The sequence below is a fragment of the Cervus elaphus genome, chromosome 9 (assembly GCF_910594005.1).
Source record: "Cervus elaphus chromosome 9, mCerEla1.1, whole genome shotgun sequence".
NCBI classification, from domain to species: Eukaryota; Metazoa; Chordata; class Mammalia; order Artiodactyla; family Cervidae; genus Cervus; species Cervus elaphus.
Genome location: NC_057823.1, coordinates 46,036,852 through 46,059,879, shown reverse-complemented (window position 1 = coordinate 46,059,879; position 23,028 = coordinate 46,036,852). Strand labels below are relative to the sequence as shown.

At 40.9% G+C, this 23,028-nt stretch overlaps 4 protein-coding genes across 7 annotated transcripts in view; 2 read left to right on the top strand and 2 right to left on the bottom strand.

Moving 5' to 3' along the window:
* AFF4 (AF4/FMR2 family member 4) overlaps positions 1-9,642 on the top strand; it is a 79,524-nt gene extending 69,882 nt beyond the window's left edge. For all 3 annotated transcript variants that reach the window (XM_043912760.1, XM_043912762.1, XM_043912761.1), the window contains 3 exons: positions 10-53; positions 1,032-1,252; positions 3,803-9,642. In XM_043912760.1, coding sequence (XP_043768695.1) covers positions 10-53; positions 1,032-1,252; positions 3,803-3,930 — 393 coding nt within the window. In that variant the 3' untranslated portion in view covers positions 3,931-9,642. The remainder of the gene's footprint in view (positions 1-9; positions 54-1,031; positions 1,253-3,802) is intronic.
* A 582-nt stretch (positions 9,643-10,224) lies between these two features.
* LEAP2 (liver enriched antimicrobial peptide 2) lies at positions 10,225-11,346 on the bottom strand. The gene is made up of 3 exons (XM_043912766.1): positions 11,195-11,346; positions 10,831-10,970; positions 10,225-10,512 (listed from the first exon to the last, which is right to left on the bottom strand). The coding sequence occupies exons 1-3, from the start codon at positions 11,249-11,251 to the stop codon at positions 10,476-10,478; spliced, it is 234 nt and encodes a 77-aa protein (XP_043768701.1). The 5' UTR covers positions 11,252-11,346; the 3' UTR covers positions 10,225-10,475.
* Positions 11,347-16,150: 4,804 nt separating this feature from the next.
* Positions 16,151-17,487, bottom strand: LOC122700119 (cytochrome b-c1 complex subunit 8). The gene is made up of 3 exons (XM_043912765.1): positions 17,337-17,487; positions 17,013-17,180; positions 16,151-16,350 (listed from the first exon to the last, which is right to left on the bottom strand). Exons 2-3 carry the CDS (start codon positions 17,164-17,166, stop codon positions 16,256-16,258), a joined length of 249 nt encoding a protein of 82 aa, XP_043768700.1. The 5' UTR covers positions 17,167-17,180; positions 17,337-17,487; the 3' UTR covers positions 16,151-16,255.
* A 95-nt stretch (positions 17,488-17,582) lies between these two features.
* GDF9 (growth differentiation factor 9) lies at positions 17,583-22,299 on the top strand. 2 transcript variants are annotated; one of them, XM_043912764.1, is made up of 3 exons: positions 17,583-18,436; positions 19,610-19,805; positions 20,930-22,299. In XM_043912764.1, exons 2-3 carry the CDS (start codon positions 19,673-19,675, stop codon positions 21,892-21,894), a joined length of 1,098 nt encoding a protein of 365 aa, XP_043768699.1. In that variant the 5' UTR covers positions 17,583-18,436; positions 19,610-19,672; the 3' UTR covers positions 21,895-22,299. The 2 variants fall into 2 exon arrangements, with proteins under 2 accessions (XP_043768699.1, XP_043768698.1); XM_043912763.1 differs by lacking the exon at positions 17,583-18,436 and having other exon boundaries at positions 18,815-19,805.
* The last annotated feature ends 729 nt before the right edge of the window (positions 22,300-23,028 follow it).

The window sequence follows — 23,028 nt, the reverse complement described above, 5'->3', positions numbered from 1 at the left end:
TTTCCACAGAATTCTTACAATAATTCTCAAGCACCATCACCAGGCTTGGGAAGGTAGGTAAATTTTATTCTGTAAAATTTTATGTGACAAGTTTATTTTTATGTGAAAGGGGAATGGGTTTGGCCACTTTCCAAAAAAGGTATTTTTTGTGAAAGTGAAAGTCACTCGGTCATGTCCAACTTTTTGTAACCCCATGGACTGTAGCTTGCCAGGCTCCTCTGTCCATGGAATTCTCCAGGCCAGAATACTAAAGTGGGTAGCCATTTGCTTCTCCAGGGGATCTTCCCAATCCAGGGATCGAACCCAGGTCTCCCACATTTCAGGCATATTCTTTACCGTTATCATTTTTTTTTTAAGTTGAAAATATCTTAAACATGCTCTTAGAAAGATTAAAGAAGGATACATTTCACCTGTAGAAGTCTGAGTTTTTTTTTTATTTCCAACTCCTCAACCTTTCTCAGCTTGATTTCTGTGGCTAGTTGGAGTTTTATCACCTTGTATTTATATTTGTTCATGTCTGGACACTGCCAAAATTTAATAACAGTGGCACGAGTATGGTTTGTCCTCCATTCCCACATCACTTCCATCCCACTCACCCACAGAAAGGATGAAAAATACCATGAAATCTCGTGTTGTTAATCCACTCAGCTTTCTATAAAACAAATGGAAAGTACCTAATTATATGCCCAGATGGGTGGAAAGTGTGTTGAGCTGAGAGTGAGATGACTTAACTTCTAAGTCTTGAAACAGCTCTTACCAAAGTATATGACTTCCTCACTTCTTTCCCATCTTTTATACTGTTGCCATTGGTTAAACCAAAGAGTCTTGATAAAATGATAACACAATAAACACTATAGTGAGCTAAGTATTTATTTAAAAGAACTTGTACTTCTTTGGAAGTACAGTTCCCTTTTAGTTTAAAAGAACCTTTAAATTTTAAAAGCCTTCCTGTAGGAAGAGCCAGGTGTACATTAATTTCCTCACATTTGTCATTTTCTATATGAATAAACTTCCTATTTCTCTGTGTGTAGCAAAGCTGTTGGGATGCCTTCCCCTGTTTCTCCAAAGCTGTCACCAGGCAATTCAGGAAATTATTCTTCTGGAGCCAGTAGTGCTTCAGCAAGTGGTTCTTCAGTGACCATTCCACAGAGGATCCACCACATGGCAGCCAGCTATGTTCAGGTTACATCCAACTTCCTCTATGCCACTGAAATTTGGGACCAAGCCGAACAGCTTTCCAAAGAGCAAAAAGGTAAGGAGGTCTCTGGAGAGACTCTGAAGGATGGAATTGTTAAAAAGAGTTTTTATGGAATAGTTAAATTAAGTGTCTGTTGTACATTTAGTTTATTATCTAGTCTAGAGTTAATGACAGTCAGTTTGCTGATCTCCATTGCTTATCAGTCATGTAAATGTACTGAATTTTGTCAAAAAAATACCTTGCACTATAGTGGTGACACAAACTAAACAAAAAATAGTTTTGGTCTAAGACAAATATGCCTTTGTTCAGCCACATTTAATTCCAGCTTATACTATAAAAGTAATAAAATGTATATTCCATCCTGGGATGGTTAAGGTAAATTTGGCTATGGGCATAGGATTATATCCAGACATCTTATACATATGAGGTATCTAATATATAAGAAAACATGTTCGTACTGGATTTTTAAAGACATATTGGAAGAAACTTAGGTGATAAAAGAGACTATAAAATGAATAGCCTTCTGTCTAGCATTCTTTAATATTAGGTCATTGCACCTTGTTATCTCCCAAACTAAGAACACCAAGAATTAGGAAGTATTAAAGATCTTTGAATACAGAATAAACACTTTAGTAGATGTTTTTTAGCAAATATGTGTATGTAGCATCTATTCAGGCAGCTCCTTTGTAGAAAACTTAAAGTAGCCAATCAAGCAAGTATACTTTTGTCACAGAGTATATTTAAATATAATGCTTATAGCATCAGATGAAAATGAAAAATTCTGATCCCTAAGGAGGGGTAATAGTGGGAGGAAGGTTGTGTTTTTTAAATACCTGATTTGTTTTTAAAATTTTAAATACTGTCAGTACAACTCAGGAAAGGTTACAAGATGAAATTCTTAAGTTATCCCTACATTACATTCTTCTCCCTGATGCCAGTTTTCTAGCATCATTTTTCCTTTCCTTTCCCTTCATCTCTCCATTCCTCCCTCCCTTTCCTTCTTCCTTCCCCTACTATTGTTTACATTCTTACTTGCCTGCCTGCCTACCTACATATTTTATGCTAATTTTCAAACACTGACTAAAGGAAAGAGAATGGTATAATGAACCCATGTACCTTTTACTCAACTTCAGTTTCAGCAATATAACATTTTGCTAATCTTGTTTTCTTTTCCCCCCACCATCTCTCCTCATCACCCCCCCCATCATATTTTTCTTTACCCTGGTATATTTTAAAGCTAACTCCTTTATGTCTTCTAAGACATAATCTCCCTTTAGATTTCCTATTGTTTGAAATAATGCCTTTTTTCTTTAAGCAATTGGGTTTGTTTCAAACAGGATCCAGACATTCATTGATCAGTTTCTTAGTATCTTCCATTCTTCTATTTCCTTGGCGGGGAGGGGCATGCCATTGATATCAAGGAGAAACTGTACCATAGAGTGCATCAAATTCTGGATTTTGCTGATTACTTCCTCATGGTATTGTTTAGCTTGTTCTTCTGTCCCCCTTACTCATACTGATAGTTATATCTTGAGACTTGATTAGAGTCAAGTTCATTATTTTAGGTAAGAACTTTTCATAGGTGGTACTCTGTATTTCCTATTAAATCATATTATGAATTATATAATGGTTATTCCTTTTTTAGTCTTAGTAGTATTTGACCATTCAGCTGGTGTTGGCCTGATTCAGTTTGATCTAAACTTTAAAATTTTAAACTATTTAACTTAGGCTTTTAGCATCCATTGATGATTATCACCTACATGTGTTATTCCATTAGGAAATAGAAAATTCATCAGGAATTTATTAGCTGGAGTTACATAAAGGAAATCCTTTTCTCCTCAACTGTTTGATGACTTCTTATCTTATATATGTATACTAAGGTCTTTATTATCATTGTGCATATAAAAACTGTCCTCACTGAGTCCTACATCCCTCTGTTTTCCCCCAGAATGGTGTTGGGATCAAATGTTAGGATACTGTCATTCTTTCCTCTTCTCTACACCCTGCCTTATATACACATCAGTCTGATTTTGTTGACATAGAAAGAATCATGTCATTTCTATCTCTTACATTTTTAAACTACTGTTTAAAACATGAGATTCAGTTCATCAGAGTTGCATGGCATGATTACAGCAGAAAGATTGGACACAGGCTGTTGTAAGTATCTAACTTCACAGGGGCTCTTATGGGAGAAACTTGCGGGTAACAACATTCTGCTTTCTCATACCACTTGCTTCTTATACAAAAACTGTTCACAGAGAATGTTTTGAGTAATAGTATAGTGTCAATACCTTGTATAATTAGGTCTCCATTTTAATCATGTTTGCTTTGTAGTAGCAATTTCCATCGGTGACATTTTGTTTATATGTGTAACTCTTAATTCCTGACCATATAGTCTTTTTAAAATGTTTTGTGACTTAGGGAAAAAATATAACTTGATTGACTATGGGGTGATTTGTTCTAAAGCATGAACAGTTACCATTTTAGTGCAGAAGGAAATGTTTTTTACTTTATATGAATAGTTTTTTACAGTCTAGACTAAAAACTTTAAAGCACTGATTGAAAAGAGTGTACATCATTTAATGAGTGTTTTTGATTTTCTAGAATTCTTTGCTGAACTGGATAAAGTAATGGGCCCTCTCATCTTTAATGCAAGCATCATGACAGACCTAGTTCGTTACACCCGGCAGGGACTGCACTGGCTTCGCCAGGATGCCAAGTTGATATCCTGAACGGAACACAATCTCGTTGCCTCTGATTTTCTCCACAACACTGTGTCATGTCACAAAGGAAAACTGCCATAACACACCACCTAGTTGACACTAAGAATGAGGAATGGTTTTCTCTTCCCTGGTTCCTGCATTTTTTTTTTTTTATAACCCAAAGTCATGTCATTTGACCCTCCAATATTCCCAATATGAAAAGTTATTTAAATGCTTTTAAATCTGCAGCATGTTGATAGTTGGTTTCAATGAACTATAATATTGAAATTTCAGTTGCAGTTCATTACTAATTTGTTGAAATTCTATTTATTTTAATTTTCTTAAGTTCCCAGATTGGGGCTAGTTTAAAACTTAGTTATTTCTGCCTATAAATTTACTCTGTTGAATATTTTATGTAAATTTAATGTAGACTTTATTTATATACTTTGGGAGCTTTGTTACCTAAAAGTAATGTCTTTTTGTGGTAGCTCTTCTAAGAGTAAGAGTTGGTTTATCTAGAATATGGACATGTTCTTTCTACACCTACTACCTGATATTACTTCAGATCTTAAGTACAATTTTATTATTGCAGAATTTATACTTAGTACAATATTAAGGATATTCTTCTACACATGGAAAATCACTTAAATATGAGAAGATGGCAGTCTACATGAATGTAAAGTGAAATGTTTCTGATTTGGTATGCATTATTTCAAGAACTGTGAACATGTGTTAATAACACTATAGCAATCACAAGGTGACTGTAATTTGCATTTAATGCATTACAAAAGAGGGCAGGCAAACTTTCTAGGAGAAGCATATCATGTGAAGGGTTTCATAAAAGGACAATCTTGAACCTTATGGATTTTATTAAATCATATGTTTGGTTGTTGTTGTTGTTGTTACTAATAATTTGACACTTAACTGAAACAGAATAAGTTACTGTTGAACAAAGGATGATCCAACTCCTGAGGGTTGCCGCCTATATCTCTTTCATTGATGATGTTTGTAGGGTAAAAATCTCTCTTCAGAATTTTAATTAAAAAAATTTTTTCCCACACTAGATTGTGATGCTCCGGTAGGAGCATGCTGTGACTGATGTAAAATGGCCTGGAGCTTTGGTGTGTGTGCTTTTTGCTATACAACTTAGGGTTCTAATGCCTGATATAGAGATGATGAATTTCACCTTTTAAACCTATCTTATGTTTACTACCTTTGTATTTTGAAAGCCTTCATCAATGATATATGTTTCTGATGGGATCAGAAAATTCGCACTAGAAGAGTACCTAACTTAGTTCAGTGTGAGCTCTCTTGGGAAGGGGAGGGGAGCAGGAGTAGAGCTTAATAAGCCAGCTCTGTTAAGAGTTGTATATCAAAGTACCTTTCCCTTAGAAGGTGCAGATAGGAGTTATAGGTGAGAGATATACCTTCTGTCTTTTGTTTTAGTGCCCCTATCATGTCTGGTGTGCCTTAAATCTTACCTTTAAATGAAGACTCTATGGATTGTTTACAGATGAAGTTTTACACTAGGAGCAGATCACCCATATGGTTGGTCTTCTGTAGTAATAATGTTAAATTCTCTTTCCTTTTCAGTTGTCCTTTAGGGTCACATAAAGATTAATTCTTTCAGAAAAGCTAATGCTTTGGTTCATGACTTAGTCTAACCTATTGGGTAATGCTGCTTCAAAAAATAGTTTGTCCTCCCAATTCCAAAAATGAATCCATCCAATCAGAAAAAAGGATTGCCCTGTTATTTATAGATGATTGCTAAGGTTTGAAATGAGAAAGAAGGGATAGAAAATCTCTAAGCCCAGTGGTGTAGTGGCCCCTCTGTGTCTGAATCTATACTTACGAAGCTAGTTAACTTTTCTTGTCCTGTGGCCTCATCTTGAGCTTCTTAATGGTTTTGTACCTCAAGTTGTTTTTTTGCATATCACTGAAGATTCAGATCCTCAATTTATGTTGAATTTAACAATTTTCCCTTGGAGAAAATTGCCTCTAATATCTTGCTAATTTTATCTTAGTGTGTTTTAGGGACAGTTTTCCTTAAGAAGACAGCTTCTAAAAAACAAAAAGACGACATCTTCTCTATGATCCATGGTGGTTATTCAGTAAGAAACTTGCCACAGTTAATCAAAGTAAATGTTTGTCCTGTTCTTCTCTAATTTCTCTGATTCCTTAATTTTCTGTGATATCTTGGAAATGGAAAAAGTATCCTTTGAGCTTTTAGACTTTCAGCAACAGCAGCCTGTGGGGCACTTCTGAGTTCCAGTGTGTTCTAGTCTCTTGTGAGTCCTGAAAGATAGCAGGAACATTTATTTCCCAGGTCACACTGATAATTTGTTAAAGCAGAATTTCCTGCATGTTTTATGGTGCTGTGCTAAAATATTCTGTCTCTAAAACTGTGTTAATTCTTGGGAAATTAGTTTTTTAAGCTTTTAATTGTGGAGGGTTTTTCCCACTAGGTGGTAATGGGCAGTGGATCAAACTCCTTTTCTAAACAGTTGAATTTTCAGTGTAAAAGTCTGTGGAAACACCACTCCCTCTCCTCTGTGTCCATCTCCTCAGAAGTTGTGTCCGTCTGCATCTGTTCTAGCACGTACTTAGGACTCCTTCACAGGCGACCATTCCTCCTTCCTCAGTGGGTGTCTTCAGTGTTCTCTAAATACTTAAAACTGATTTTGACAAGTGGCTAAAACTTACTTAGCCTAAGACTTGTATTTAATATAGTTAATTATAAAAATAGCAACTATTTTAAAAATTGTTCTGTTGACTGCTCTTATGACCACACTTGTATGCCAGGAGGCAGCAGCCACACCACTGGCAACCAGCGAACAGATTACAGTGGAGGAAGTTGTCACATGGTATAATATTGCCCAGCCTAGGCCGGGCTGTGGGGAACACTCCCCTCCAGGTGATTCAAGTTTCCACAGTCCAGCCTAGGCCCAGCCTGACTGGGGAGCATTCAGCCCATTTCTTGCCTCAGTGCCACCTTTTTCTGGGCAAGTAGTTAACTGATTTTATAAGCAGTGAATACTTCAGATAAATTCACAGCTGTAGTTGCTGCAGAGTAGAGGAGGTTGACCATCACTAGTTCATTCTCCAGTGTAAGAGCTGTCTGGAGTAATGTGTGCACATGCCCACACATGCCTGTGCTCGGGGGGGCTCTCGCGTTGATGGATGCGCAGGGGTCTGGGTTGCACTTTGAACGACACACTTGTGGCTTTATTAGGTTTGCTGTTGTTTGTTGTTTTTTAATCGTTGTTTGTTTCTTTTCATTCAAGAAAGGTCTAATCAGCTAGATCAGACAGCATCATTTTTGTATTTAATGACAATGACTTTGAGAAATTACCTTATTGAATAAGCTTGTGTTGTTGAAGCAAGGCCTGCAAAACACACCTGTTGTAAATGAACGTTCTGGTTCTGGAGGCCGGCAGCACTCTGTGGAGTTTCAGAACAGTCTGTAGTTGCTCCAGTCAGCGATGCCTGGTTGTGTAGAGGAGAGGTACGCTGTGCACTCTTCTAAGTGTGAGGGTGTGCAGCTTTGGATTTTAAAATTATATACACATACACACTTTATATATATGTATGTATGTATGAAAACATGAAATTAGTTTGTCAGAAATGTGTGTGTTTAGTATTTTAGCTTAGTGCAACTATTTCCACATTATTTATTGATCTAAGACACTTTCTTGTTGACACCTTGAATATTAATGTTCAAGGGTGCAATGTGTATTCCTTTTAGATTGTTAAAGCTTAATTACTATGATTTGTAGTAAATTAACTTTTAAAATATATTTGAGCCCTTCTATAGTATTATAGGGCTCATACAGGGTGGGAAGGATTTTCATTTTCCAGTTGCTAATTGAACAAAAGGGCCTCATTATGTATTTTGAATTATAGAAGTTTGCCTCTGGGTCCCAGGAACATCTACTGGGAAGGATGTTTTAGGCAGATTGTGAAGATTGTTTTTTAATCCTAAGTAAATTGCAAAGCAAAACATTTCAAATCCATCTAGATTCCTATAACTCATATTCCCTAATTATGTGGAACACAGATTTCATTTCAATTTCATGTATCTATGTGTTGGAGAGGCAGAATTTTTTCCAATAATAAATAATATTGCACATCTAAGGTTGCTATTCAGTAATATAAATAGAAGAGATAAGTATTGAATGACTTAGAATATATAGTGACAAGAGGCCAAATTGTTCATGTTTGTGAGCATTTCTTTCACATATTCACTAATAGAGAAATTCATTTTAGACCCCTAGACCCTATAACTAAGCCAACAAGTAATAGGAAGTAAGTTATTAATAGTTGGTAAAGCAAATGCAGATTCTGTTCACTCAAACCATATGGTTAATTAAAAAGAACTTACAGTCTCCAAAAAAGCGAATGGAAAGAATATCTTCTTTTTTTCTTTTTGATGGCATTTGGTCACAGAATAAGGCATTAGAGTTAAGTCTAAACCAATCTTTAAGCAACCTAAAATAGCAACCCAAGTAATCGTCATATAATGAAGTTGACTTTGGGGAATGTCAGCTTTGACCTCTCCTTGCCCACTGTTCCTCAGCTAAGCATAAATTCCCATTCTTAAAAAGAAACAGCCAAAAGGTGCTCTAGTTTAGAGCATGGGGGAAAAACTCCCACCCAGAAATTCTAGTAATACTGTTTTGACCTCTTACTGCTCCCACATGGGGTTTCTTTTCAGCTTTTTACCACTGGAATTTTCTACCTACTGTGTTCCTCTCTGGAAAACATCTATTTGGAAATGCTGCCTTTCAGATCAATGCCATAATTATCCATACTGTTGAGTTTGTTGTTGCTGTTCAAGAAGTGTCCCCATTTTGCAACGTCATGCACACACCTGGCAGATCATTGACATGAGCATTCAACAGTACTGGGGTCGAGGTGGGGTGGGAATGGGCAGAGCTCACCAACAGAGCTGGCCCAGGTGGAAGTGCCTGAAAAGGCGTCACCTTTGAGGACCAGATGTGGGGTTGGTAAGCACAGTTATGAAAATTTCTATCTAGCCTCCGTTTTGAATGGTTTTAAGAAATTTTGTATATGGAGGACATAAATGCTTATATATTTATTGAAAATCCTTTTTTTTTTTTTAATTAAAATTATTTGGTGAATAATGGTTTGATATTTGGGGAGGGTTTTGGAGGGGAGGTAATGCCACTGATAAATTAAAAGCCTTGTTGATTCTGCAGAAAGGTACTGTTAGCGTCTGGTAGGATGCCTTTATTTTATACATGATCCAAATCTTTGTTTTACATTTCTTTTATCCAAAATATTTAGGCATCTGACATTTTCAACCAAAATTTCAATTATATACTGTGATTTTTATTTGTTGCAATACATTAAAATTTCAGAGGTACTTTGGGGCTCAAAAGCTAGGATTTCTAAGTCAGTATGTGCATTTCACATAATAAAGCTGTTAATGGTGAGCAAAGTATTATATACTAACTAGATTTTTCCACATCTGTATAGTATATTATATGTATTTTGTGGTATTGAGATTATAGAAAGTTTAGAGTGTCAAACATGCGTTTAATGTGTATTTTTAAACAAATTTATGGCAATTAAAATATTTGGAGACAAGGGTATCACATTTCAATTTGTAAAGATCTTTTTAACTCTACTGTGTCATTAAGATGCTTTGTATAATGCCAAACCATAGCTGGAGAAACTAAGTTTAATAAATATCAAATAGATTTTCTGTATTAAAGTTTATAAACAGTGTGCTCTCTATACTTTTTCAACTCTTACTTTGCCTTTTTTGTGTACTTTCTGTTTTGTATATTAGGGTCCAGTGCTACTCTTCTTTTAGAGTCTGGTCCCACCAGTGCAGGTCTTAATTTCTGATTACAGAAATTCTGAACTGGCTGGCCATGGGTCCCTCTGCATAGATCATAATTCTCCCTGCTCCAGCAGAAATCTCATACACATCCTTTTTGTTATTCTTGGTGGCTTGGGCTGTAATTGTTTCATTTAACTAGGTTTTTCTTCTGGTTCACTCTGTTCATAGACAAACCAATATTGCCTGTCTTTGCACCTCACTGATATGTTCTTTACATGCAATGAACGGTTAAGATCCAGGGCCACAGTTAATGAACTTGCTGAGGTTAATCACTAGCTATTACTAAACTTTTGCCTTTAGCCTGCCATTGTGTTTCTATTACCTGAAGAAATGTTAACTCTTACTGAAGTTTTCAGATTAAGAAGTTAACACATTATCATTAGGCAATGCTGGGTTTTCTGTAGTATACAAAATGAATCCTTCCCCTCAGAAGTGTGAATTCCAGGCTGCCAAAATTTCAGTTTGAGACATTTAATAGTATCCATAGAAAAATAAACTCTTAAGTTAACAAGTTTAGTTATGCTTATCTACATATCAACATTCTAAGAAGAAACGGAGACCAATTTAAAGTGTATATCTGCCTTCAAACATTTAAAAACAAGATTGCTTTACTTAAGTGTCTCCAGCCAAATGCAGTTAGTCAATATTCCATAGAAGGGAGCATTGTTGTAGGCAAGCGCTGTCCTTTTTTTCCATGGTATGTACATCATTCCTGGGCCACACTTAGGGAGCAGCGTCTTTTCCTAAGGGAAGAGAAAGGTGATTTTTAGGACAAGGTCTGGCAGTGCCCAGAGCCACCCCTGCTTTGTTTCCTTCCTGTGCTTGGTATCCAGTCTCAGGGGAGAGCAGAGAGAGGAAAGGTACTACTCTGTCAGGGTACCGGTATGCAGCGGTTCTTGGCTCTTAACTCTTGAGGGACTGTCCTCCATGGAGCCCCTATCCTTGGCCCAGGCAGTCCTCCACCTGTTTCACTGTTCGGTCTGTATGTGCTGATCTCTCCTCTGCCCGGCTTCCCAGGCCTCTTGGGTCCAGCCAGCCCTGCTCGCAGGTTTGTGGAGTACCTGCATAGCCTCGTGATACATTCAGAATCATCCCGACAGGAGGCTCCAATCGGCCTGAGGGAAACCCCCCTCCAAAATGGGGTCATTCTCCTCGGCCTTCTCTTTGCTGAACTCAGTTCTGGTATTGGCGAGCCATCTACCTGTAGGGTGAACACATAGCCACCTCAGGTGTAGAAGAGTTGAAACCTTACTGTTTATCTTAGAATAATGATCACCACCCCACCCCACCCCACCCCCACCCCCAGATGCTGTAGACTCAGAGCAGAGGGGTCCATTCCTCAGGACTGAGTCTGGCTCTCAATTTCTGCCTACAGTTCCACCTCCACCACTACCATCCCCACACACCCACATATCCAGTCCTTACCTGGGCTAACGGCAACATGCAAATCATGAGTAGTGCAAAGAGTTTAAGGTGCCACATCTTGATAGAGGGGATCCAAGAGCCTGAAGGCTGGGAACAGTACCCACTTCTTTTTATAGACAGACCCACCTCTTTTTTGGTTGCCAGGTAAGATGGGGGCAAAGTCTATATTTGCAGTCAAGGTCAGTTTAATAAGTTAATGTCTACCAGAGAGGAATGTGTTCAAGGCCTGCCTCCCAGGCACGTATTTACTGATCCCTCACCTGGACTTTGTGTTGCTGGCTCGGACTTTTTCACCCATTTTACCAAAAGTCAGCACTACCTCCTCCCCTTTGAAAAGCCACGTGAAGCCATTGAGGGAGACCAGGCACCTAGCCACATTTTCATTCCAAAATAGCTCAGTGAAATCACTAATCAAAATAGAATTCTCATAATGAGGTGAGGTCTTTAGAAACAGTGTTGAATCCCTTCAGCTTATTTAAGAAAGAAGCACTGATCTCTTTTGTTACAGGCAATTGGATATGGATGGCCCTTATCTCCCTTCAGTGGAAAGATGTATGGGGGAGGATGCTTCAGTCAGACTTGCCTACACAGTGCCCCAGATCCTTGTTTGTATAGATTGACTGTCACCCTAATTATTTGTTCCACATCATTTGTCTAGAAAATGGAAACCCAGCAGCAGAAAATTCAAAGCCCGACCTACCTGCTATCTCCCAGGGGAAGGGCAATCAGGACTGACACGTTTCAATCATGGGCAAAGTAAGTATTGGTTGACTTTGTTTCTATCTTTAAAATTTGAGGAAATAGCAGGGCCTCCTAAGTCAGTGAAAGCTTGACAGTGGTGACAGATATTGCAAACCTTGAATTATTAGCTTTCCTGCCAGTACATGACTGAGCCTTTTACAGAGACATCCATCAACTTGAGGGAAGCAGGCATAGGGCTTAGATCTCTCCAAAGCCCAAAACATCTGTCACCTTAAGTAGGAACCCCTGCAAGTCCCTAAACCATGGGTACTCATTAAATGACAGATATTTTAATAAGTTTGTAGAGAAAGGTGTGAATTCGAATTCTGTGAAAAAGATACATAAAACTTCAGATCTTCCTTTGATCTGGAAGAAAAAGCCAAGAAAGGCAACAAGATCTTTATTTTCTGCCTTGTATCTCCCTGAACATTTGGCTGATACCTCTTCCCTAAGCCCTTCTCATCTTCACAGGTTGGATATGGCAGGTGAGAGCCTGCCTGTTCCCCAAGAAAAAGTGGCGGAGATGTGGCACAGCTGAAGGTACTGCAGGACAGTCACCAGTCCTCTTGCCAAGGAAGTAAAGGGTAGTATGGTAGACCTCAGAGCTGGGGTTGGGTAGGGTAGGACCACAGATCATCCATCTGCCTGTTCCCAGTCCTTTCAGGACCAGGCCAGGCCTGGAGACAGACGCCTCTGCTTGCACTTAAGGAACATGGAGAAGCAGACCTATGCCAAACTCACCTAACCAATCCTCCAAGTTTGAGGCTAATTAGCTGTTCCTTCCCTTTACTCCTGAGCTTCGATACAGCATGACCTCAAGTAGGGGCTTAACTAGGAACTTCTGTGGGATGGAGAAGAGGCTGTGAGGTGACCTAGTGAACATTGGGTAAGAACAGAAATCTGATGAAGTAAGCAAAAGCCTGAACAACGTGATAGCCTAGAGCCAGTTGGGTCTGTGGGCTGAGGGCCAACCTCCCCTTAACAAGCCTTCAGTGATGTGCCAAGTGGGATGTGGAAAGGGTTTATTCCCAAGATGGACTCTTTCTCCCAGTCCTCCATTTCTCCCATCCTGTACTTCAGGCAAAATCAAAGTAGCCTGTTGTGTTAACTTACAAAGCCAATACCACAGCCAAGGGAAAGGTCTGGGGCTTTGGGGCCCCTCTTTGTAGGGGGAATAAAGGACTGGTTATTCATTGTCATGGGTGACAACACTGCAGAAGACTTTGTGGCCCAAGCCTCTATCTTGTATGCCATCCCTCCTCCCAAAAGAAAAGATCCATTAGTTACTACCCATGGAGGAATCACTGTGAGGGAGAGTATTTCAATATGTGTTTATACTAACTTGGTAGTTGTTTTATTTAAAATCAAACTTTTAAAAGCAAAGTGGCATCCAGACAGCATTCAGCTGAAGTGACAGAATTGTCCAGATGTGGGCATAGCCATCCCACATCCCTTGAGTAGCTGTGAAGGCCTATTCCTGAAATTAAAAAAAAAAAAATTTTTAAAGTGCAGGAGCTCTCTACAATCAAGTATTTTGCTGAATGACTCAACATAAAAGTACATGTTCCTTTCTCCAGCAGAAAGGTCTAAGCAGCCATAAGGAGAAGAAATGCTCGGCAGGAAAGAAGCCAGGAACCTACGGAGGGTAGCTAACCAGAGGCCGGCCCTGCCCCTCTTTGGGCTTTAGTCTCTTGGGTCAATGAGATGGATGGGAGCACCTCTGTGAGGCTTCCCAGGCACTGACATGTGGGATTTCAAATGATTAATTTACAAGAAGAAAGTGAGACTGAAGCATGGTTGATAGCTTACAGCTTGGTAACTCTGAATACAACTCCGAGGGATTTTATGTTTCTGCAGTTAAGTGCCTAGGGTGAAATGGGAGACCTAGAGGGTAGCTACATGAACAGCTGTTTGAAACACATTCCAGGTGGAGGGAAGATCATGAAGGGCTTGACAGTAACTGGAAACTTTTTTGCTGTCCCTGAGTAGGAGATGCCTAATGAAAAATGAAAGACTGAAATGGAAAAACTTCCGGGTAAAACTTCAACAAATAGAATGTATTTGCTCAATTGCTGGCTAGAACTGGCATGGACTTCTGGGCCTGCATCTTTGGGAACGTGTTGGCTGATGGAAGTGTTCCCTTCACAGCATTCTGCAGACCAGAGAAATGCCTTTGTGGGAGCAGGAGCATTGCTGGGGAAAAGGAGGGCTAAATGAAAATGTGATTGTGCCCCAGCAGGTGAAGGAGCCACACCAGGGCTGGAGGTTCCAAGTGGATGGGTTATAGGGATAGAGGCCCACAACAGTGGTCCCTCTTAAGAGACCACCCATTTTCAGTTTCTTTATGAATTTCCACAGATAGAATAGTCCATAAAATGATCCCAGATCCCAGTAATGTACAGATGTACTGAGCTATAATCCATATTCCACACCATTCACCACCACCACTACCCCCACCCTCCAGGACCCTACTACACAGAGCTCTGAGTCACCAGAGAGGGAGGTCCTTTAGTGAGGGACAGGCTTAAAGCAGCGCTTAACAATTTTATCTGGAAGTAGAAGCTTAGCGCATGGAAAGGCTTACGACAGTCTTCTCAGTAGAGCACTACTGGGATAAAAGATTTTGGACCACAAGGCTCAGTACCTGGTCTAGACTAAGAAAGGGTTGTTTGATTTGGAATCTCCAAAGCACTCAAAGAACCAGAAATAAGTCTAAAATGATGCAAAGATGGGACAAGGGTGGCCATGCCACCTAGGAAGCTTGGGGCTAAAATTGGAGGGAAAAAAGAAAAAATAAATAAATAAATAAAATTGGAGGGGGAAAAAGAAACAGAGATCAATGGCCTGTCAAGGCAGTAATCGATCCTCCCCTGGCCCATGAACCTGTTTGGACTACGCAAGATTAAGAATGGGTACATTTACACCTTCTTTAAGTTCACAGCTTTCATCAGATTCTTAAAGGAGACTATAAGCCAAATATGTTGCATATCAGGCAGCGACCCCTGGGAATAAACTTGGACAAGAAGCCAAACAGGAAAATTACAGTTTGGTGAGGCTAGTTTTCATCACACCACAGCTCTGTTAGGCCTGCACTACCTTACCAGACTTACATGTCACTCATTTCAGTTACCTCAGCCCTATGGCTTTGTCTTATACCTATTTTATGGGTAAGCAGTTCATAGCTCAAAAATTAGGGTTTCTTGCCTTTACCACACATTAGGGAAGCAAGTTAAAAGGATATAGGCCCCAGGTCTATTTGTCTCAGCCCTACCTCCTTATCCTGCCTCACAATCAATGCAATCTACTGATACCTTACAGATTTTTGAGGTAGTTTTGGTTCATGAAAGGCAGGAATAAGAGTAAGAAGGAAAGACACAGCCTGAGCCAGAAGTTGACCTACCCTGTGGAAGCTGCTGCTCTAGACCAGGACAGCTCCTTAGAAGAGAGGACGTTTCTAGAAATGGAGTAGGGAACCAGAAGCGTAAACTTCCATCACCTACCCCCACCATCTCCTGGTAAGATAATTCAAAGGCTCTAAGACAGGGGTAAACATTTTCCATAAAGGGTCAAAGAGTAAATATTTTTGGTTTTATGGATCATACATGGCTAAAAAGCACTTTTAGCAGCCTGGTACAAACACAGCCAGTTTGCTAACCTCAGTTCTAGAGGTAAAGGAGTCACCTCACCTCTTCCTTTGATAGCTATCATGTAATACAGCATAGCTTTTTTTTTTTTTCTCCCAGCATAGCTTTAAGAACAGAAACTTTAGTGCCAGATTCTACCATTCACTAGTTTTATAATTTGGGGCAAATTACTTAACCTCTCTGCCTGTGTCCTCATCTGCAAAATAAGTGTAATGGTGATACTTCAAAGGTACTTGTGAAGGAAAACACACCAAAGGTAGCTGTGAGGTTTAAAAGACATTATTTGTGTAAAAGGCTAACAATACCTGACACACAGTAATTACTAGATTTTATTGTCAATATGGAAGCAGTGGGCAGGGAGCTAACATTCCCTACAGTTGATGCCACCCACAACTGTTCAGTTGCAGCTACAGTCTTGTAGATTACAGAACAAGGGGTGAGCCACACTCCTTCCAAAACTCAGACTAGCCAAAATGGTTCAGGAATCATGCTGGGGAGGGGAATTTATGAACTTGAAAATTGGCAGTCACATCCAAGGACTCTGCTTACACAACACACAAAATCACAACAGTGAAGTCCATAACAAGTTTATTGTGTCTTCAAGACACTACAATATACACTCCTCTCCCAGAGAAGGGTCTTTCAGAGACAAGGAACCATTATCCAGATGAGTTGCTTATTTGTCATTTTCATAGGCAGCTGGATTCTTCCTCTTCGATTTCTCAAACTCCTGCATTCCCCATGTGTAGACAAGATAAAACACTACAAACGCTATAAAAATAATAAATGAGAGTAAGCAGTGAGCACATACAAGACACATGGATCCCAGTCCTCTTTTCTGATTCACCTCATATTCTGCTTTCCTGTCTCTAGTTCTTAACAAATCACTCTTAAACCAGATGATAAAAAAGCTTACGCTTCAAACCCACTTTTCAGCTATGTAAAAGAAAGGGGTTTATCCAGGAAAATTGTGAATTGTGACCAAATCTTCCCTATCGCTCCCCTGTTGCACATTTTAAAATGCTTTAAAAACTGAGGTAAAAAAAAAAACTAAGGTCAAATTCACATAGCATAAACTTCATTGTTCAACCATTGGAAATGTACACTTCTGTGGATTTTAGCAAAGTCATAATGTGCAACTATCATCACTATCTGCTGCACCTTTAACACAAAACAGTTCACTGCTAAGAAAGAAGTGGGTAAAGGTGACCTCAGAGGGAGACACTGGAATCACACGTGACCTTGAGCCAGTCATTTCTCTGTGACCCAACTCCGTCATCTGTAAGATGGGGAGGATATGACCAGTTCAACGGCATTCAAGACTACTGAAAGAGAAAGAGTGTGTATGGCGAGCTGCAGAGTGCTCACTGAGGGGACCCGCAGCACACTCTGTGGATGGGAGTCTAGCCCCTCCGCCCGGCCAGGGCACTCACGCGGCGCGACGCGAAGGATGCACGCCCGAGTCCGGCGCATCACGTTGGGGATGCCCTTGCTGAAGTAGTGCGGGAAAGCGCGCTGCTCGAAGGGCGACAAGCTGTAGGTGATCACATGCCGCACCCGTGTCAGATGCCCAAATTCGCGGCCCATGGTCGCGGCGGCCTCTGCAAGACGGAGGGTGGACAGGCATTGGGCTCAAGCCCGGGACTTGCTGCCATCAACCCGAGTCCTTCCGCGGCGCCCCTCATCCTCCCAACCTAGAGCGCAACCCCACCCTCCAAGGGTCCCCGAGACCGCGCGATGCGGCCCCACTCACACACCGAGGTCACCTCGTCCGCCTCAGCACAGGACCCTCCGGCTTCCGTCCGCCACTTCCGGTAGGATCGGACGCCGCGCTAGGAGGCGGTGAGGTCACTTCCGGGAGAACTAGTTCCCGACTGTCTCCAGGTGACGGCGCCATCGCCCCCCGTGGCGAAGAGACGTGCCCCCGCCGCGTGACGTAAAGTGGGCGGTGCCTGCTCTGGGGTGGGGCCAAGCGCCTCTGGGCGGGCTCTGGGGTCCCGGGGAGCCCCCCACCGGATCACCTCAATCTTCTCCTCGGTTCCCGGCTTTCCTCGGAGCCTCAGGAAGCGGCCGGAACCGGACTAACAGTAGAAGAGCGAGGGGCCTGTCAACCTCGAGAGCTGCCCTAGGGTCGGGTGTCCTGGCGCGGTGGAAAGCGTCTTTGAGGCCGCCGCCTGGCAGTCAACGCGAGGTTTTGTAGAGTCGTGTCCAGTAAGCTGGAACCGGAATCGGCTATGGTCAGGCCCCAGGATCCGAATCAGGGACACGGATCTGAGACTTCTCTTGTCAGCCACCGGATTAGAATCCACTGGCAGGGTGTAGACTTTCCCAAGAGATAATAAAAATGTTTCCATTTTATTGGCTAAAATGTTTCCATTTAGCCACAAGAGTCCACAGGTAATAGTCCAGCAAGTGATGAGCAGCTGTTAGTGATTGTAGGAGGGAAGAGGCAACCTCCATCGCAGCCGACTTCGCCCACACAGAGTTCTTGCTTGGGGCCGAATGTCATGTTGCCCATTGTTCACTCCACTGCCCAGGAGGGAGGCAGGAACGTCGCTTGTGAGGCGATTCCATTTTCGGAAAGTGCTTTCTACTTAAAGATACTGCTGTCCTGTACAGTTGACTGACTTTTCCACTTGATGCAATGCGTCTGTAATTTTTTTTTTCCCCCCCATGGAATTGCTGGCCATGTGTGATCTAGGACTAAGTTCTCATTCAGCAGTTTGGATTTGTTTTATAACCCTTCTTGCCAGATCCGGGCCAGGGAGGTTTGGCAGACAATGAACTTAAAATTTAGGTAAATCACCTCGGTTTTATCAGCCTGGGTACTGCACAGACTGGTTCTGTATCTTACACGGTGAGTATATTCAGCTCTTCTTAGTGCACCCATGTCTCATTTCTCTGACACATAGTCTCTAACCTGATCTTAGCTCAGAGGCAAGAACATAAGTACATATACAGGTAAGAACAAAAATACCTAGCAAATTCTCCCACCATTTGAGTGATTAATAAAAAGCAAACCTTTCATTTATTTTCTAGCACCTGAAAATGTCTTTAAACTTTTCCATTAAAGTATGCATAGATGAATGTGCAGACCAAAATAAAGGCATCAAGATATTATATTTTAAAATGAGTCAAGATTAAATGTGATCTCCTCCTTTTTAAAGCATATTGCAGTATTCCAAGTTCATATCCTTATAAAGCTACCTGAGAGAACTAGGCAAAATAGCAGTTCTCTTCTCTCTGGAATCTCAATTCCAGTTGTGAATTTCTCTCACCCTCCAAATCAACATGCAGTAAATAAATATTCTAAGCACCTGGAAGTGGGAGAGGTGGTGCAGATGCTGGGGGAAGAGCAAACCCAATGCCATAAGTTGCATACCAACAGATCTGGATATTATCATGAATAATTAGCTTTTCCACATGCCTTGGAAGTTTCAGCAAGCACCTAGGGAACATTTTAAGAATCCTAATCTCTCTCAAGAAATGGGCAGCTTTTTTTTTTTTAAAGATCATTCCTTTCTCTTAGCCTTTCAGCTACATAGCTAGTCCGTTAACTTAAGAGATTTTAAATAAATGCCAGGGGAAAGGAAAAGGAAAACTATATGACCAAGTAAATCTGTATCTAATTAGGACAAACTGGATGACTAGGGTGTTGTCAGCTGATAAAAATTATCCTCAGCTAAGGATCCTTAAGGTCTGATTACAGAAGTGAACCTAGCCCACCCACACACCTAAAGTTTATTTAAGAGATCAACCGAGGCGCTTCCTGGTTTTTAGGAAGAAGACTGGTATGGGGAAATGTGTTCCTTGCTAATTCTTCCAAGCCATGGCACTTCCCAACAAATTCTTCCTTTGGTTTTGCTGCTTTGCCTGGCTCTGTTTTCCTATCAGCCTTGATTCTCAGCCTTCTAGGGGAGAAGCTCAGATTGTAGCTAGAACTGCATTGGAATCTGAGGCTGAGACTTGGTCCTTGCTGAAGCATCTAGATGGGAGACACAGACCTGGTCTCCTTTCCCCTCTCTTAAAGGTTCTGTATGATGGGCACGGGGGACACCCCAGGCTGCAGCCAGATGACAGAGCTTTGCGCTACATGAAGAGGCTCTATAAGACATACGCTACCAAGGAGGGGACCCCTAAATCCAACAGAAGCCACCTCTACAACACTGTTCGGCTCTTCACCCCCTGTGCTCAGCAAAAGCAGGCTCCTGGGGACCAGGCGACAGGTGTGTGGGAGCAGATTGGTTAACGGGTGGAGGGAAGAAGAAAGACCTTTTGCATTTCAGTTACAAAAGGAGTTGGCCCTTGCTCCTTGACTTGCATTTTACTTTGCATGGTACTCAATATCCAAATCCAAACAAACCTGGTACTTGATCTTACTGTTTATTCCTAATGCCCTCATGGGTTGATGTAGGTTAAATCTCCTGCTAGAGGAGATTTAATGGCCCTAAAGCCTGGGGAGAGTGCTGCTGCAGGTTAGCATCTTGTCCAGGGTCACAAAATCAGGACTGGAAAAGACATTTTTACTTCATTGTATATTCTTTCTAGTCTACCAATGTTGGCCTGGACATGAACCTACAGTACCTCTTTCAGCTGTTGGTGTGCTTTAGTAAACAGGATGTTTTCCCCACATTTGTTGCTTTCTGTGAGAGGAAAGCTTAAATCCTTATGTGGAACTCTAGATCCATACAAGGACAATGTGTTAGTCAACAATCTTGTGTGTGTGAGAGAGATGGGAGCAGTGCTATTTAACAAAGGAAAAAAAATTATATTCATTAGCTCGAGACTTACAGAAAACCCTTCTAACCCAGCAGCAGGTCATTTGTGGCTATCTTAAACCCTTTCTCCTTCCTTGATGTCCTGTTTTGTTACAGTGGGTTTAGAGCTTCCATTTGTTGTCAGTCTCAAGTGTTCCAAATTAACTTAGACAAGTACTTTTTCTTTATTGATTCTGCTGGTAAGAACTTAGAATGTTATCTTAACAAGCCTGGCAAGTGTCTTTTGATAGTTTTCTTCTTAAAGACTTTCCAAGAGAAGGATACTGCCTTCCTTTTTAGCTTCCTCTTTGTTTGGAGCAAGTTATTAAGATTCTAAAACTTCAAAATATAATGATTCCCTCTTTTAATTCACCACCAAAGCTATTCTGAATTTCTGGTGATCCAGCAGTAAGTGCTGGGACTTAGATATGATACAGAAAACTTGCCTTTTCTTTATAACCTCTATCCCATCCTGACTTTTAAGGCTTGAGAAAGTGGGGGGAAAAGGAACAGAAGCACATACTGAGGTACTGATTCATTGATTTGACTTCCTGTTACATATGGCATTACTGTTGGATTGTTTTTCTTCTCAGGAACCCTTCCATCAGTGGACCTGCTGTTTAACCTGGACCGTGTTACTGTTGTGGAACATTTATTCAAGTCAGTCTTGCTATATACTTTCAACAACTCCATTTCTTTTCCCTTTCCTGTTAAATGTGTATGCAACCTGGTGATAAAAGAGCCAGAGTTTTCTAGCAAGACTCTCCCTAGAGCTCCATACTCATTTACCTTTAACTCACAGTTTGAATTTAGAAAAAAATACAAATGGATTGAGATTGATGTGACAGCTCCTCTTGAACCTCTGGTGGCCTCCCACAAGAGGAATATTCACATGTCTGTAAATTTTACATGTGTGAAAGACCAGCTGCAGCATCGTTCAGCACAGGACAGCCTGTTTAACATGACTCTTCTCGTAGCGCCCTCACTGCTTTTATATCTGAACGACACAAGTGCTCAGGCTTTTCACAGGTGGCATTCCCTCCACCCTAAAAAGAGGCCTTCACAGGGTCCTGACCAGAAGAGAGGGCTGTCTGCCTATCCCATGGGAGAAGAAGCTGCTGAGGGTGTAAGATCGTCCCGTCACCGGAGAGACCAGGAGAGTGTCAGCTCTGAATTGAAGAAGCCTCTGGTTCCAGCTTCATTCAATCTGAGTGAATATTTCAAACAGTTTCTTTTTCCCCAGAATGAATGTGAGCTCCATGACTTTAGACTTAGCTTTAGTCAGCTGAAGTGGGATAACTGGATTGTGGCCCCACACAAATACAACCCTAGATACTGTAAAGGGGACTGTCCCAGGGCGGTCGGACATCGGTATGGCTCTCCGGTTCACACCATGGTGCAGAACATCATCCATGAGAAACTTGACTCCTCAGTGCCGAGACCATCCTGTGTACCTGCCAAGTACAGTCCTTTGAGTGTTTTGGCCATCGAGCCTGATGGCTCAATCGCTTATAAAGAATATGAAGATATGATAGCCACTAAGTGTACCTGTCGTTAACACAGACTCCTGTCAAGTAAAACCGTGAGTGTCCTGGCCAATGTAAATGCCGCACACCTGTCTATGCCTTTGGGAGGAAGTTTCTTGTGTCAAATATCTGACTGTACTCCAGTGTGTTGTGTAAGGAGGAGCCTGTGTAGATCAGCATATTCTGTGGCATCTATCAATGTAAAGGGGTAACAGCTGCCTTCCTCATGGCCAAATGTTTAAATGAAATGTATTTCTTTTGGAGAACTTTAAATTTTTTCCCAAGTGATTCTTTTTTCTTTTTGTAGGAGTTTTCTTTTTGGTGTAAGAAAATAAAAAAACTTTAATTAGCATGAATTTTGGGTGAAATTTGCAGTTCTAGACAACTCAGAGTGCTATAGTCTTACTTAATGGAGGAATAAATTCCTGTGAGTGGCATAAATTTTCTGTGTGTGGTTTTAATTAAAGATTTGCTTTTAAATGGTCATTTGAGAGGGAGAGGAAGTGTCTAAAAGCTAGTCTTTACTCAGTTTAACTTACTATCCCTTTTTCAGAGTTAAACTAACTCTCTACCTAAATTAGACTAGAAAGTATACAATATATTGAGCTTCCCTAGTGGCTCAGTGGTAAAGAATCTGCCTGCCAATGCAGTAGATGTAGGTTCAACCACTGGAGAAGGAGATGGCAACCCATCAAGTGTTCTTGCCTGGCAAGAAACCTGGCAGGCTGTATAGCCCATGGGGTCACAAAAGAGTCAGGCATGACCTAGCAACTAAACAACATACACTATAACCAATTTCTGTTGTATTAATGATTGGTACTAACTCTGTGCCTTAGATGGCTTTATTTAAAGGAAACAGCCTTGCAAATTTTCCCAAGAAATTGCAGAGTTTAAGATTTTTAAAACGTATTTTCTTCTCTTTATATTTAAAACTCTGAACCTTTGGAAGGCGGTCAAGAAGCGTTTTTTTTCTTAGTTTGGTTTTGCTGCTTTCCCTCAGCTCCCATCACTCCACCCCTGCAGGTTTTTTCCAGGTGAATTTAACACTGTTAGCACTAAATTAAGCTGGCAGTGACTAGGTTATATTACAGAGCAGCCCTTGTTTGGATATGAGGGCTTTTATGTGGGTTTTCAGTAAATCCACCTTGAGAGAGACCTGGAGGCAG